Raw genomic sequence first — 17,770 nt, forward strand, 5'->3', positions numbered from 1 at the left:
CTTGTAAACGCTTTTTGTAGCCAGCCAAGAGTCTTTCAATTCTTGTTTGAGGTATCTTTGCCCATTCTTCCTTACAAAAGTCTTCCAGTTCTTTGAGATTTCTGGGCTGTCTGTCACGCACTGCTCTTTTAAGGTCTATCCATAGATTTTCAATTATGTTGAGGTCAGGAGATTGTGAAGGCCATGGCAAAACCTTCAGTTTATGCCTCTTGATGTAATCCCCCGTGGATTTTGAGGTGTGTTTAGGATCATTATCCATTTGTAGAAGCCATCCTCTCTTTATCTTCAGCTTTTTCACAGATGGCATCAAGTTACCATCCAAAATTTGCTGAAATTTTATTGAATCCATTTTTCCTTCTACTCATGAGATGTTCCCTGTGCCACTGGCTGCAACACAACCCCAAAGCATGATTGATCCAACCCCATGCTTAACAGTTGGACAGAGGTTCTTTTCATTAATTTCTGTGCCCCTTCTTCTCCAAACGTACCTTTGCTCATTCCGGCCAAAAAGTTCAATTTTAACCTCATCGGTCCACAGAACTTGTTTCCAAAATGCATCAGGCTTGTCTATATGTTCATTTGCAAAGTTCAAACGATGATTTTTGTGGTGAGAAGAGGTTTTCTTCTGATGACTCTTCCATGAAGACCATATTTGTACAAGTATCTCTTTATAGTGGAATAGTGTACCACAACTCCAGTGTCTGCCAGATCTTTCTGGAGGGATCGTGCAGTCATACGTGGGTTTTGAATTTTTTTTTCTCACAATCCTGCGAGCTGTTCTGTCTGATATTTTTCTTGGTCTTCCAGATCTTGCTTTAACTTCCACTGTTCCTGATGACTGCCATTTCTTAATTACATTCTGAACAGAGGATATTGACATCTGAAAACGCTTTGCTATCTTCTTATAGCCTTCTCCAGCTTTGTGAGCGTCAACTATTTTCAGTTTCAGTTTTCTAGACAACTGGGCATTTAAAACCTTTGAGATTGACATCACCTGGTCTTCCCAGACGATGATTGAGAACAATCCATGACACTGGAAGGTCTCAGCTTGGCAAAGGGGGCAGTGCATGCTATAAATTCTGCAGGGTGCCCAAACTTTTGCAGACGCCATTTTTTTGTTTTCTGTTATTTTGAAAGTGTAAATGATGTCTAATCTGTAATTTGATGCCTTTTGGAGATTTTTCCATCTTTCCTTGGCTTCTTTATGCACATTAATACAAATTTTTAGCTGGGGTGCCCAAACTTTCGATCCCCACTGTATATATATATATATATATATATATATATATATACACATACGTGTTTGATGTGTCATTTTATGAAGCCATCATATATATAGTTGTGAAAGTGCAGAGGGTATGGTGGCAGCAATTATGTGCAGAAGAGGAGAGCTGAGGGTATGACAGTGGGAAGTGTGTGCAGTAGAGGACTGTGAAGGGTATGATGACAGGCAGTATGTGCAGGAGAAAAAAATCAGTGGATAAGATGTGGGCACTATGTATAAGAGAGGAGTTCAGGGGGCATGAGGGCAGGCAGTATTTTCAGAAGAGAAATACAGAGAATAGGATGTGCATTGGAAGAGTTCTGAGAGCACGATGATGGATAGTATGTGCAGGAGAGGAGTGCAGAATGTGTGATGGTGGGTAGTATGTGCAGTAAATTAGTGTGAAGAAAACGGCAACAAGCATAATGTGCAGGAAAGGAGAGTAAAGGATATGACGAAGGGGATTATATGCAGTAGAGGAGTGCTGAAGGTATGATGGCAGGCAGTATATACACAAGAAAAGTCCGCAGGGTAATGCAGCAAGCACTATGTGCAGAGGAGTGTTGACGGTATAACAGGGGCCAATATGTAAACTTCGAAGACTAGGATGGCAGGAAGTATGTGCAGTAGAAGAGTTCTGAGGTTATGATGACAGATATGTGCAGGAGAGCAGTGTGGAAAGTGTTAAGGTGGGCAGTATGTGCAGAACACAAGCATGAAGAAAACGGTGGTGGGCACAATGTGCAGGAACGGAGAGTGAAAAGTATGACAGTGGGAATTATGTGCCATAGAAAAGTTCCAAAAGGTATGATGGCAGGCAGCCTGTGCAGGAGAGAAGTTTGGCGGGTATGCAGGGAAAAGGTGCCAGTGTGAACAGTTTGGATGGCATGACAACGGGCAGTAAGCAAAGAAGAGGAGTGTGGAAGGTATTCATAACATTTGGTGTTCAGGTCCACCTTAAGGTGATTGTGAAGTTAAATTTCCTTTTCCTAAAATAAAAAACAAATTATACTTTGCGTAATTGTATTGCACAGAGCAGCTTTGAACCGCCTCTTCTGGGGTCACCTGATGGTGCCTCAGGCCCCTCCTCTTTTGCACGGGCCACTTAAGGAAGCTGCTTCCTATGGTGGCACACAAGCGGCCTTGCTCCTGAGCTGGTCTGTGTGCATTCGCTGACACACAGACAGTGCGGCTCGGCCCCATCCCCTCCTCGCTGGATTTGACTGACAGCGGCAGGAGCCAATGGCTTCCGCTGCTCTCAACCAAGACAAGTGAGAGAGGGGAGAAAACTGTCAGAGCACAGTACTGGATTGATACACAACTCAGGTAAGTATTTGGGGAAGAAGCAGGGACAGAAAGGTTTTTTTACCTTAATGCACAGAATGCATTAAGGGAAAAAAAACCCTTATTATTTTAGAACTACTTTAAGATCTCAGGAAAGAATCTACACACAATAATACAATAATATGCTTGGTTGGAGATATTTAACTCCTTCCCACCCAGCCTATCGTACGATGATGGCCGAGTGGGAACCCTATTATCCTGGGAGGACATCATATGACATCCTCCCAGGATCGCGCTCTGACGTGATCTGTCACCAGCTGTGCCTGCAGGACAAGGCTGCTGACAGGTTACTACATGCTGCCAGTGTCATGTGATCACTGTGACCAATCACATTAGATCACATGACAGTTGTAAATAATGAATGGCTTCCTTACATGCCATTCACTGCTTACAACTGTGCTGCTAGCTGTGATTGGTCACATGTACAGACTGGGCCAATCACAGCCCATCTGTAGCATGTGATCAGCTATGGCCAATCACAGCTGATCACAACAAAAACTACTGAATTAATCAGTTGCATTCAGTAAAAATGCTTGCTTATACCAATGCAATTTATTGGTATAAGCAATTATAATATGTAAAAAAAAAAAATCCTGATCACCTGCCTATAGTACAATGTTACTATGGTAACACTGTATTGCTCTGATCACAGGACTAGAAAAAAAAGAGCAACACATTTTTTAAAATAATAATTTATTTTATTTTTTTTACATACAGTCACCAGTCAGTGTCCCAGTTCACCACCAAGACAGTGATATGATGATGCTGTACTGCATTGGTGACAGCATTTAAAAAAAAATTGTAAATTTTTTTTTCATTTCTTCATTATTGACAAAATTATGACAAAAAAATTACAACCTCAAAAAACTCACCAACCCTCTTACTAAATACCTCAGACTACTTTGCGAAAAGCAATCATTTTGGGGGTATTTGTACCGTCCTGGCATTTTTCGAGCCTCAAGAAATGAGATCAGCCTTCAGTACATCAGGATTTATCAATTTTTAGATGTATACCATAGTTTGTTGACTCTATAACTTTCCTACAAACTAATTAATAAACACTGATTTGGGTTATTTTCACCAGACATGTAGCAGAATACATTTTGAACTAAATTTGTGAAGAAAGATTATTTATTTGCAAAATGTTATAACAAAAAGAAAAACGCTTTTCAAAATGTTCAGTCTTTTTCTGTTTATAGCGCAAAAAAATGAAAAACTCAGTGGTGACTAAATACCACCAAAAGAAATCTCTATTTGTATGAAAAAAATGATAAAAATGTCATATGTGTGTTGCATGACCGCGCAATTGTCATTTAAAGTGAAACAGCTCTGAAAGGTGAAAATTGGCCTGGGCAGGAAGGGGTAAAAGTGCCCGGAGTGTACGCGTCACCTGTGGTAAATGATTCAGCCTATAAAAAGCACAACATAACAAAACAAGTGTATGAAAATAACAATGCTGCCATGGAGGACTGTAAAATTCTTTTAAATCTTCAGCTGGCATTGTTAATGTAAATTATATAGAACCATTGGACATCACATGTATAAACAATAATGACAGCTGAAGCCTTATAATGCTCTGTCAAAAGCAACATCTATAGATTGTATGAATTTTGAATTATATATGAGAATGAAAATTCAATGACTAGCTCATCCTTCTATGAAACAGAATGAGCAGTAAACAACCTGTAATGCACCAATGTCTTTCATACAATTCATATCAAGTATTGATAAGATATATATTTGTGATGTTGTCTATGTAAAACAATACACATCTTGGATCTAAACACGGCACTCTGTCTTGTGATTGCTTTAGCTATTGTATCTAATAAAAGCACACTCATTTTCATTAGAAAGGGGGCATTCCTGAACTTCAAAGGAAAATCACAGACTGCAGAGCAGCAGAAATGGATTTAATTAACTGGATGATCCATGTGAATGACTTTCAAGTTCTGTTACTGTGGCAATCACACAATGCACTACACATCCTCCATTCCAGGAATAGCTTTCTAAAAATATTTATATTTAACACCAAATATTGCATAAGTGATAGTAATATTCCAATGATGTATAATAGCATGTAACAGCTTAATAATACCTATCATCCAGAAGCATGAAAATAATGAAACTTCATGTCCACAATTACAAATATTTACAAATGCAAAATGGAACTGAAATAAAACACACATTTTTGTTAGGCTAGGTTCACATCTGTACAAGTGACTGTCGCACCTGTTCCCGCAGCCGCAGAGAAAAACGCAGGATATGTGTGCGGGTGCCATTTATCTGCATGCATTGGAAATCACTCCTGTAAAGGGAACCACACCACACTTACAGTTCCTGTGTGGGCTGCGATTTCTAAAATACTGCAGGGACCTTTTCCCTGGGTTTCAGAAGGCATGACAGCCCATTCAAATGAATAAGCTGCCGTGCCAGCGCAAATCGCAGCTCGCAGAGTCCCTTCCTGAATAGGCTGCTGTGCCTGTGTAAGGCTCCGTTCACACCTATGCAGTTTGCTTTTTGTCCATTTTGCAGTGCTTTTTGTAGTTCATTTTGTGTTTTTCTACATGTGTTTTTGATGCGTTTTGCACGTTGTTAATTTTTTTTTTTTTTTGTAATTTTGTTTGTTGCTGGGCAGAAAAAAAATGCAAAACGTGGCAAAAACGCACTACCATGCATTTCAGCAGCTTCGCCATTGAACTCTATTGTAGCAAAAACGCTGCTTTTTGCTTTTAAAAAAGTCCCACCCTTTCCAAAAATGAAGCAGCTCAAAAAAGCATAGACGTGAACATGTTCCATAGGAAACCATGTTAAATGGACTGTAGAGCATTTCTGCAAAAAGCACTAAAAAACGCATTGGTGTGAATAAAGCCTAAATCGCAGCTCGTAGAGTCCCTTCTGGCAGGTTAGCTCCTCCGGAAGGGAGAGGTGAGGCGTCCAACCCCACTGCTTGCAGCCTGATGGGGCTGAATGCTGTGCCAACTGGTACTCGCCTTTATAGCCCTATGCATTCAAGGAAAAATGCCTGGAACACAGGTCTTCTGTGTTTCTGGCATTAGTTTTTATTTTATGGGCACCGCTTTTTACTTTATGACCTTTCTGCACCAAACAGTAGGTGGATTTGGAACCTTTTTAGGCATAGGTGCCTCTGGATGCGCTTTCATCCCTCCACAGGCTTTTACTAAAAAAGATATTTTAATTTTGCTTAAAAATACAGTAACATTTAAAGTATGTGTATACCACCAGTTTATCTTTTATAAAATTCTTAGAAAAATTACCTTAACTGAATATACCACTTAGGATGAACACCAATTACACATTTTAGTAACCTGAGTATATAACAAAATTCTACAAAGATTTCAAATGTATATAAGCACAAATACTGAACTTCTCTTATTTGCTTCTTTTGGTCTGTTGCAATATCGTTGAGAGCATTTTGTTATATCTGTGTGATAAGAGCACACAAATAACTGTCGATCTTGCCAGAAATGTAGTGAGCTACATACATAGCATTACATACTGTAGCATTGTTCCCAGTCTTCTGAGGACTACAAGGCAATGACCCCAATGATAGAAGAGGAGTGGGGGAGGTGTTCTGTAATCCTAACACTCTTCCTGCCATACAGTGACAACTGCTCCACAGATATAGTATAGTGAGAAGATGTTGTCACCCATGGATAGAAAGTGTGTTACTGACACAATCACCAGGTGAAAACATATTCAGCCGCTACTTTTCAGGATGATAAACTGCAATAGATTACACTTTTTTGGGTTTAGGTACACATACATGTACTGCATATCATTTACCACACTGATATCTATCTATCTATCTATCTATCTATCTATCTATCTATCTAACACTCACAGTAGGTTCCCTTTATTTTACAAACCAAACACAGAAACTGATCTGTGTCCCCTATCTCCCAAGCCAGATTCGATGTAGAACAGAAGCTAGAAAGCTAAATTCTAATTACAATAAAAACACAATTTCTGGTTTAAAATACAATATAAAACACAATTATCAGTCATTGGCTCCTATTCAAGCTCATCAGTGGACAAGTGCTACTAAATGTACCAAACTCTGGAAGACATGGGTGGATCACTACCTCCCCCATACACATTGACACATCACTGCTGCTTCCTAGCCAATGACATCTTTGAAACCATGACGCTCTCATAACCACACCACCCACCACATCCATGGGACCCCCTTCTACCCTTTCCTTTCCCTCACCCCCCCCCCTTTTTGCCTAAGCCTAGGCAGCCTGGGTTCTTCAGTAAGCCGCTCATGTGTTCTCTTATATTTGGATGTTGATAACCCTACACCATATTTCTCTCTGTTATGTTGCTACCCACCTTGGTAGGACACATTTTGATACTGTCAATATGCTTGCTGATGTTAATCAGAGTTTCTTCATTTACTATTTAAGTATACTTCCCTACTCTGTCATGCCTTACTCAATTGTTCTATGACCAGCTTGCTAGCCGGAGTTTTTCTTCTTGGTTTACATTGCATTCTAGGTGTCGTATCTCTATTGCAAAACATTAAAAATACTGAACAAGTGTTTGAACATGCATTGGAAACTTACTGCAAGGTTGGTACATCACTTATTTCCTCTATTTTTATTATCTTAGCACTGGGAATATCAGGAGATGTCGAGATTAGTTCTTGAACTTTCAAATCCTCTTTACTGGGCTCCTCAACTTGGCTGACAATATTCACATTACAAGGAGTACTTTCTGTCAAAATATTTACTCGATTTATGGCTATGCCTCCAACTTCTTCAATCTCCATCCTCCTTAAAGGTTTCTAAAAGGAAACAGATAAGAAAATTATTATAGTGCAGTTTTTTATTATATGAGAAAGTAATCACAATCACAGAATCATATCTGTAGCCTGCAGAAAGAAGACATGGTAACAAAACAGACATTGGTGGGGATTTACTAAAACTGGTGCAACTGTGCATGGCAATCAATCAGCTTCTAACCTCAGCTTGTTTAATTAGGCTTTGACAAAAAACCTTATTACTCCATACTTACAGTAGATGTAAACCTTGGACATGATATATGAACAAAGCATATCCCTCTATAGTGTGTAATTGTCTCAGTTAAGAGCACTGTGGGGGAGATTCACTAAAACTGGTGCACTCGGAATCTGGTGCAGCTGTCCATGGTAGCCAATCTAACTTCAGCTTGTTCAATTAAGCATTGACAATAAAACCTGGAAGGCGATTGGTTTCTATGCACTGCACCGGATTTTGCACGCTCCAGTTTTAGTAAATCTATCCAAATGTATTGGCTAAATAGTCACGTTGGGAATTGGAGACCGCTGACTTGATTTCAAAGCTGAGCTGTTGATTGGCTTGGGGCTAGCAATCAAAAAGTAATGTTTTGTCTACCTGCTCAATGTGTGTTTTTAGTCCAACACCTCCCCTCTAGCAATAGCTGTCAATGACCCAAACACAAAAGAGATTTTTCAGTTGAAATTGTGACCTGTTAACTGGGAATTGTACAGCTTTGCTATAGACAATCACTTGAGTGACAGTTCTGAGTGAGACATCAAATCCAAGATGGTGGCACACCACTCACCAAAGTAAGTGCCACCCATCATTGTTTATTCCAAATGTAATAAAATCAGACTTTTCTTTTGATTTTTGATTCACTAAAATAATTTAGATCGTAAAACAAATGAAAATGGGATTAACTAAATGATGGGAACCTTTACCTAATACCTTGTGGCACAACTATAGAGGCAAATATTGCAAACAAACAATTTATGTAGCTCAAAATGAGACTTCTGCACCTGCCAACAGGTAGTTTGGCCCTCTTAAAGTGATAATAAAGGCAATTACAACAAAATAACAAACATGTTATACTTACTACTCTGTACAGTGTTTTTGCAGACAGCAGCCCCGATCCTCCTCTTCTCTTGTCCCCCACCAGCACTCCTGGCCCGTCTCCTGCCAAGTGCTCCCAGAGCTTGCAGCTTGCTTTGGGGTCACCCGTGCAGGCTCACTCCCGAGCCACTTATCTGCGTGTCCATTTACACAAAAAGCTGCGGTTCGGCCCCCTCTCTCTCCGCATTGGTTCATTGGCTGTAATTGACGGCAGCGGGAGCCATACACATATACATACATACATTACTGTGAGAAAGTTTTAGCCAAGTGTGAAGAAATGCTGTAAAGTAAGAATGCTTTCAAAAATATATATTTAAATTATTTATTTTTATCAATTTACAAAATGCAAAGTGAGTGGATAGAAGAAAAATTCAAATTGAATCAATATTTGGTGTGATTACCCTTTGGCTTCAAACCAGCAACAATTCTTACACTTGCACATTCAGGGTTTTTTGTAGGGTTACAGCGAGTTGTATAATTAATCAATTCTACCAAGAAGGTGCTAATGATCATCAATTTCATATGTAGGTTGAAACAGTCAAAACTGAAACAGAAACAGCTGTGTAGGAGGCTTAAAACTAAGTGAGGAACAGCCACATGGTTTCCATGCATAGACGAAAAATAGTTTGAAAACCTGTCATTTGGACCGTTCGGTTTTTTTTTGTTTTCTTTTCCAGTTATTGAGCGGAAATAGAAAATAAAAAACATTTTTACAAAAAAATAGAAGGAACAGGTTGGAAAGCTGCAAGCAAAAGAGAAATTGAAAGGTTCTTTTGTTTCTCGCCTGTTAAAAATCAAACTGTTCATACTGTGCATATGTGACAAAAAGAACAAAAAAATTATTCATTTATGTTCTTTGAACAATTTATTGTTCAAAAGACAGTTATTACAAGATAGCAATATCGTTTGCTCTCACGACCAAAGGTTTGTTATTCGAAAACGAGTTCTAACGATTTCCCAGCTAATATATGGTTAGCAAAACTCTGCTACTAAGGTGAGGCTGTGGAAGACAGTTTCATGTCACAGGTCATACATCATGGCAAGACTGAGCACAGCAACAAGACACAAGGTAGTTATATTGCATCACCAAGGACTCTCCCAGGCAAACATTTCAACTGCGGTTTCAAGATGTGCTGTTCAAGCTCTTTTGAATAAGCACAAAGAGGCCAAGGAAACCTAATGCAGCAAATGAAAACCCATCATGCTTACTTCCCATCAATTTTGAAAAACATATCCAGAGGTGCAATTAGTACACAATCAGCAGAAACCAGTGGGAACCAGGTACACCCATCTAATTTGGACAGCAGTGGTCTTCATGGAAGACTTGCGACCAAGAGACCATATCTCTGACGTGGAAACAAGGCTAAGCCACTCAATTATGCATTAAAACATAGGAACTGGGGTGCAGAGAAATTGCAGAAGGTGATCTGGACTGATCAGTCATAATTTGAAATATCCGGATGTAGCAAGAGGCAGTTTGAAAGGGCTAGAGAGCAGTACAATAATGAGTGTCTACAGGCAAGAGTGAAGGATGGTGGAGGTTCCCTGCAAGTCTTGGACTGCATTTCTGCAAGATTTGGCCAGGATGAATGGTGTCCTCAATGCTCAGAAATACAGGAGATGTTATACCATCAGGAAAGTGTGTTATTGGGCCCAGATTTATTCTGCAGTAGGACAATGACCCCAAACATACAGTCAAAGTCATTAGGAACTATCTTCAGTGCAAAGAAGAACGAGGAGTCCTGGAAGTGGTGGTTTGGCCCCCACAGAGCCCCGATTTTAACATCATCGAGTTTGTCTGAGATTATATGAAGAGACAAAAGGATTTGAGGCAGCCTACATCCACAGAAGATCTGTGGTTAGTTATACAAAATGTTTGGAACAACCTGCCTGTCGAGTTTCTTCAAAAACTGTGTGCAAGTGTACCTAGAAAAATTGATGCTGTTTTGATGGCAAAGGGTGGTCACCTCAAATATTGATTTGGATTTCTCTTCTGTTCATTTACTTTCCATTTGTTAATTGATAAAAATAAACTAGTAAGACTTCTATTTCTGAAAGCATTCTTAATTTACAGAATTTTTTACACTTGCCTAAAACGTTTTTACAGCATTGTATATGTATATAAACATGGGTATTTATAGTCTACTATACATCGTATTACACAAAGTCATATTTATCAAAAATTCCTTTGTAGTTAATATCATATCAATTGCTTTCATAAAGCAATGATCTTTTGCCAAGTCCATATTGATTTTAGCCCTTCACACTTTAAAAACCATTAATCAATTGACTTTTGCCTTGCATCTTTTATGACTAAAAGGCCACATACTGAGATATGAGAATTCTCTATGGCATCTAACATTTCAAAAAATTAAAAATAAGTATATAAAATATATATATAAAGAAAGTCAGTTACAAAATAATGTTTCATTTATTGACAAATATTTATTAATACACTCACCACTGCATTAAAGCCAAACAATAGTCCGTGAGTTAGCTTTAAATTGGTTAACTTAATAGACTGAAATAAATTCAGAATTTAAATTTAAAATCATAAGAGAGGTTGCATTGGGAACTTATACAAAACTCAGAACACTGGACTGTGGCCAAAACAGAGACAGGAATATAATGTGCCATTATTATTATTTTATTTGAAATAGTTTTTTTTTATGTCTGACATAAGTTTTTTTGCTTTCAGGACTATGTTTAGTTACATAGACATTTTGAAAAATTTTCAACCTTATAAGCAAACATTGGCTGGACGTATTCAAGACTTCTTAACTTCAAACCATGTGTAATTTTCACAACTTCTGAGAGGAGATGCTTAATCACTTGATGCCCTGTGATGTACTGGTACGTTGCTAGATTGGAAGGGTGATATCTCGGTCATTGCTGCAGCGATGACCAAATTATAATTTTTCAGACCCAGCGATTTCTTTGCATATGATAGTAATCCTAGCAGCTAAGAAGCTGCTTGATTACTTTTACAGGCAGTGGAAGGGGGTATTTGCTCAGCATAACATCATCTTTTCTTTCTTTATTTATTACAGGTACTTATATAGCACCGTCAATTTACGTAGCGCAGCCCTTTACATAAAGTGTGAATTCACATAAATCCCAAACTCTCAAGAAGCGTACAATCTAAGGTCCCTAGCTCACATTCATACATACACATACCAGGGCTGATTTAGACAGGAGCCAATTGACCTACCAGCATGTCTTTGGAGTTTGGGAGGATACCAGAGGACCAAGAAGCAACCCACACAGACACAGGGAGAACATGCAAACTCCAGACAGGTAGGGGTTTATTTACTAAAGCTGGAGAGTCCAAAATCAGACTCACTTGTGCATAGAAACCAATCAGCTTCCAGGTTTCATTGCCAAAGCTTCATTGAACAAGCTGAGGTTAGAAGCTGATTGGTTTCTATGCAGAAGGGAGTCTGATTTTGGACTCTCCAGCTTTAGTAAATAAACCCCGTAGTGTCGTGGTTGGGATTTGAAGCAACGACCCTAGTGCTGTGAGGTGGAAGTTCTAACCACTAACCCACTGTGCTGCCCATTTTTACCAAATATTTTACCAAAAAAGTGGGTATTATATTGTGTTCGTGTGCACCAAAATCCATAAAAATTTATTTTTCCAAAAGATTTTCATTTGGAAAACCACTGCACAAATACTGCATGACATAAAAAGTGCCAAAAGCCACCATTTAATTGTCCTTGGCTTCTGCTTAAAAAATATATAATCTTTTGGAGTCCTTAGTAATTTTCTAGAAAAAATTAGATTTTTAACATTTACTCTGTCACTATGGAGTTCAACATTGTATAGTTTACCTAACAATAATTGTTTATGTGAGGAAAGCAAAAAAAGAAACCATATTTAAATATGGAAACAAAACACAATGATCAAGGAGGTGAACTACTGTAATCCAGTGTTCACCATGAACTTTTTATACCTATAAGACTATACCATGTACAAACAAAAGAATGCACTGTTCTAAAACTAATATTAAAAGGTAAACCAAATCATAAAACAGTACAGTTTTCAAGTCATGTATCAAATATTGTTAGCTTTTTCTGCTACAAATAAAGGATAAACATACAGTACTTTACCAATACCTAAACTACCACTTACTGTCTTCCAGTGTACATGTGGACAGAAAAAATGGCAGCATACAATGTGTACTGAATAACAAAATCTTAAACTAATAACTCCACTATGTAATAACAAACATGAGGCTCAAGTGTGTTATATTACATAGGCAAATGCCTGTGAGATGTTGAGCACTTACCTTAGACCTCAGATGTGAGGGTTTTTCAATTGGTTTTACATATTTCCTGTGATCTTTCTCTTTGCTTTGACTGGCAAGATCATTCTGGCCGAGCATTACTGTTTTCTCATCAAGTTCCTAGAGCAGTAAATGAATTCATAAATATCTACATTGTGTTCAAAGACTACACTGTTCTTACACAGACTACAAAAAATTACTTTAAGATTGAAATATTAACCAATTCAATACCGGGCAATTTTACACCTTCCTGCCCAGGCTAGTGTTCAGGTTTCAGCGCTCTCACACTTTGAATGACAATTGCGTGGTCATACAACATTGTACTCAAACTAAAATTTGATCATTTTCTTCACACAACTAGAGCTTTCTTTTGGTAGTATTTAGTCACCGCTGGGGTTTTTATTTTTTGCTAAATTAACAAAAAAAGACCAAATATTTTGAAAAAAAAAAAGTTTTTCTTTGTTTCTGTTATAAAAGTTTGCAAATAAATAATTGTTCTTCATAAATTTAGGCCGAGATGTATTCTGCTACATGTCTTTGGTGAAAATAACCCAAATTAGGATGTATTTTTTAGTTTGTAGGAAAGTTATAGAGTTCACAAACTATGGCATAGATCTGAATATTGATCAATCCTGAAGTACTGACGGCCTATCTAATTTCATGAGGTCCAAGAATGTCAGAACAGTACAGATATCCCCAAAATGACCCCTTTTTGAAAAGTAGACAGTCCGACGTACTTCATAAGAGGCATGGCGAGTTTTTTTAAGTTGTATTTTTTTGTCATAATTTTTCAGAAAATTAAAAAAGTTAGTTTCACTATTTTTTTTTACACAAATTTTACACAATTTGCTTATAGCAAAGAATTACTTTGCTATAAGCAAGCATTTACCTGAATGACATCGATCCATTCAGGGTTTTTTTTTTTGTGCTTAGCTGTGATTTGGCCACAGCTAATCACATGACATGTGCATGTGATTAGCTGTGACCATTCACAGCTTGGCACTAGTATACAATGGATGGCATGAATGAAGCCATCCATTGTATACAACTGTCATGTGACCTGCTGTGATTGGTCACAGCAGGTCACATGGTACCGGCAATGGGCCCGATACTCAGATCTGTCATCGGCCGTGTGCGAGGTACACGGCCGGTGACAGATCGCGCCGCTCTGCAGGAGCGCAATCTGCGCATGTGCGGGAGGACGCCATATGGCGTCCAACCCGGAACGCTGATGACATTTGCCGCCCGCCATTCGGCCATAGGGCGGGCGGCAAATGGTTAAACAACTGGTCTTTTCAATCCTTCACCGATTGCTAACCACTGAATACTCATCAGATCTTTTGCTGCATTCATGAAGACTAGTCTTTGTATGAGAGTTCACAAGACCAAGTCCCATTCACTACAAACCTTGATTCCCATACCTTCAAAGGACAACTCATTTCTCAATAACATTTGCTGTATTTATAACAGGATATGTTATAGCTACTGCCCATGATCACTTTCTGGACATTTGCAGTGATTCACCATTGGTTCCCTTGAACAATTCACTATTCTTGCTTCTGTCCCTTATAATCTACACACACCAGTAAGAGATGGGGGCACAGGACAGCAGTTTGTGTTCCTGTGTGACTTAGTGCGGTCCAGTGCGATTTTCAGTCCATCCATTTGAAAGGGCTGAAAATGCACTGGATCGCACCAATAGAGCATGCACCACTTTTCAAAAACACACTGCACTGGATTGCATGGTACTTTAGTACCATGCAATATGGGGAAAGCAAATGCATTGCGTTTTCTACCTGCATTTCTGGTGTTGTTAGGATTATATTGATGCCTGCAGCAGATTGCACACCCAGTGCATTTTGAACATAATGCGAGAAACACACACGGGACACAAGTTTCCCATACAGCGTTCCGGTGCAAATGAGCCTTAAATAAACCCTTTAGAAGCTAGGCTTGATAAATAAACATAAACAGATGTGAAATACTGCAAAGAAAACTAAACAGAGAGTTTCATTAGCAAACCGCAGATTTCCAAGGTTTGTGTTTTTGTAATAAATGCTGAAAAATGTAGTTACACATGTAAAGCAAAGAATGTAAAGAATAGCACAGGCAGACATTCCTAGCTTAGTGTAGTCAGCTTAATATGAAAGAAAGAAGAGTGAGGATGAAAGGAAAAAACATACCCAGCTGATGTTCTATAAGCATTCTTCATGCAAAACAGTAAAATAGTAAAAATTTCTGTAGGGCACTTTATATGCAGCAAATTACCACTCTTCAAAATCTAGTAGGGGTTGCAAAATTGTTACAAAACACAAATGCATTCAAACCAGGCCACTATCTATCTCCATATGAAATGTAGTTAAAGGCCAGCTGAAAAACTTTCTGCCCTTTTCTAGTTACTGGGGTCTCCAGTGGCCACTATCGCCCCCTCCCCACCAATTCCCAGTTAACAATCTGCTTACCCAGACTATAATCTTTCTGTCCTTGCCCAGCTGTAGTGCAATGCTTTTTTTCCCATCCACAAGCAAACCTTTTACTGTCCTCAGTTCACCTACCTACTCAGGTGTCCAACTCTCCAAAGGTCACCCTGTTCCCTCCACATTATTTCTAGCAGTCTACATTTCTTTTTTTTTTAAGATAAAGTAGAAATTGGAGAAGAATTTTCTACATTTTTTAGCATAGGTGCAGTGTTTTAAAACAGAAAGTTGGTAGTGTAAGTCAGTGCTTTTCAACCTTTTGTCAGTCAAGGCACCATTTAAAATTATGAACGATCTCAAGGCACCCTATTCTATAATTTAAAAACTAAACTAATAGTGTTACATAATGCAGCCACATCCACACATGTAGGACAACCCAACATGAGTGATTTTTCGAAGCAATTAAACCTTTCACACTGGTACTGACTTGTATTGCAATGCTTCTCTCCCTTGCACAAGGATGCTATGCAGGCACCTGATGTCCTTTTTATCAACTGATGAAGTCATTGGTTGTTAGGACGCCAGTAGCTGGAAGATGTTAATGGTTCACAATGCAAACCTGTGACACTGCGTAACTAAAAGGCAGGCTTGATCCACCTGCTCGCTTGTATACAATTTTTTGGGCAATTTTTAATCATTTTGTCAAGGCACCCCTGAAGAAACCTGAGCACCCTCATTGGAAAAGGTTGGCTTAAGTCAGTGGTTCAACCTGTAGAACATCAAGACCCACATTTGTTTGTGGTCATTAAGTCACGACCCAAAAATAATTTAATTTCAGAAACATTATAATTTATTCCACAAAACAACTTGTGCAGTATTGTAGATGCACTTTTTAAACAGCAAACAAATGACTTTCTTCCAAAATAGTGCAGTAATCACAGCGCTAGTGAAAATGAAAGTGTTGTTGAGGTAAAAAAAAAATATTTTGATTTAATTACTTTTTTTTGCTAAATTCTGTAATTTTAAACATAAAGCTAAGAGTGTTTACAAGGTTAGGCAGGTGGCATATAATGTGCGCATGTAGTCACAGACACTTAGTGTACTTTGTACATCACTGTCATGAGGGGGTTAAAACAAGGGCTGGCAACTTTTGACCTGGGGAACGAGAGTCACACATTGGCCCATGGTGCAGAAACTCTTCCTCCTCCCGTTTACAAATAAACATGGCAAGAAAATTACATAATAAAACACTACTTTTTAGATTTTTGAAATAAATAATTATTTTAAGCATACATAAAATAACAAAAATCCACCAGTACCCCCTAACTTTAAGCAATGCCCCCTCTACCTCACACTAATAGCCCATTAAGCTGAGTAATGCCTCCTCTACCTCTCTCAAAGGAACACTAAGTTAAGAGTATTAATGTCTTCAGTGGCTTTTTAAATAAACAATATTGTTTGTGCAATATTTCTGTGAGGGGTTTCAGTCCCCGCCATTTCATGCACTGCTTCAGTGTCCTCTTCCATGCCCTGCTTTAGCCCACCCTTTTTTGCCCCCCCCCCTCCTTTCCCCTTTTAAGCTCTTTCCTTATCCCCCTTTCACTCCCTCCTTTAATACCCACCTTGACCCCCTTTTCTTGCGCTCCCCCCCCATCACCATCGCTTTCCTGTTTTCTTTCACTCCGTTCAAAATGCACTCTCAATCACCCTGCCACAACCCAGGAAAGGTATCTAGCGGAGTCATTCTCTAGTGTCCAGTGGTGCTTTTCTTCCCTCCTGCACAGCTGGCTGGCTGGAAGGAAGCAAAGTTATATGTCACCTCCTCTCAGCACTGCAGCGGAGAAAGGAGGAATGAGCGCGATTAAGCGCAGGGGCCATAGGATCGCTTTGTAAAGGCACAGTGCGTACCACACCTTAATGGGCCTGGCTGGCCACAATAATACAAATATTAAGGCCAGCCGTAGTTGCGGTCCCGGCTGTCTTAACATTTATATTAGTGCAACCAGCAGTATTCATTAAGATATGTTGTCAGGGCACCGGACATTTTATTGGAGCATTAGAGAGGCCTGGGGGGCACTTGCCCCATGGCCCAGTCTACCCCTGGTTGTGACCCATTACTTGAGAAACATGGGTTTAGGTGATACCTTTTATTAGGTAACTTAAAGAGGTTCTTAAGCCTTTTTGAGAGAAATAAAAAATAAAACAATAAAAGTCAGCAGCTACAAATACTGTAGTTGCTGACTTTTAATAAAAGGACACTTAGCTGTCCATGTGTCTTGCACCGTCTGCATCTGGGCCTGTTCTTCGCCATTCCTCGGGGCCCTGACACTGACATGTTTAGTGTGGGAAGCCGGCTGTGACTCCCTGAAGCTTCACAGCTGACTTCCCACTGCACATGTGCGAGCTGTGTGACATATCCCAGAAGGCAGCTGGGGAAGGGGGGGAGCTGAACTTCCAGTGGAATCACCTAGGCGATCTGACCGGATGTGGGAGTAAGTACCTACCAAAACCAAGTATGCCCCACTCCCAAAAAAAAAAAAATGTCCAAAAGTGGTAAGAGGAGGG

At 39.2% G+C, this 17,770-nt stretch overlaps 1 protein-coding gene across 2 annotated transcripts in view; it reads right to left on the reverse strand.

The window, feature by feature from the left end:
• Positions 1–17,770, reverse strand: part of RPAP3 (RNA polymerase II associated protein 3) — an 89,709-nt gene that overhangs the window by 25,334 nt on the left and 46,605 nt on the right. For both annotated transcript variants that reach the window (XM_089674022.1, XM_089674021.1), the window contains 2 exons: positions 12,792–12,908; positions 7,195–7,415 (listed from right to left, as the gene is read on the reverse strand). In XM_089674022.1, coding sequence (XP_089530148.1) covers positions 7,195–7,415; positions 12,792–12,908 — 338 coding nt within the window. The remainder of the gene's footprint in view (positions 1–7,194; positions 7,416–12,791; positions 12,909–17,770) is intronic.

This window comes from Staurois parvus, unplaced genomic scaffold, assembly GCF_062004578.1.
Source record: "Staurois parvus isolate SC_StPar_1 unplaced genomic scaffold, SC_StPar_1.0 ptg000147l, whole genome shotgun sequence".
In the NCBI taxonomy this organism is placed as follows: Eukaryota; Metazoa; Chordata; class Amphibia; order Anura; family Ranidae; genus Staurois; species Staurois parvus.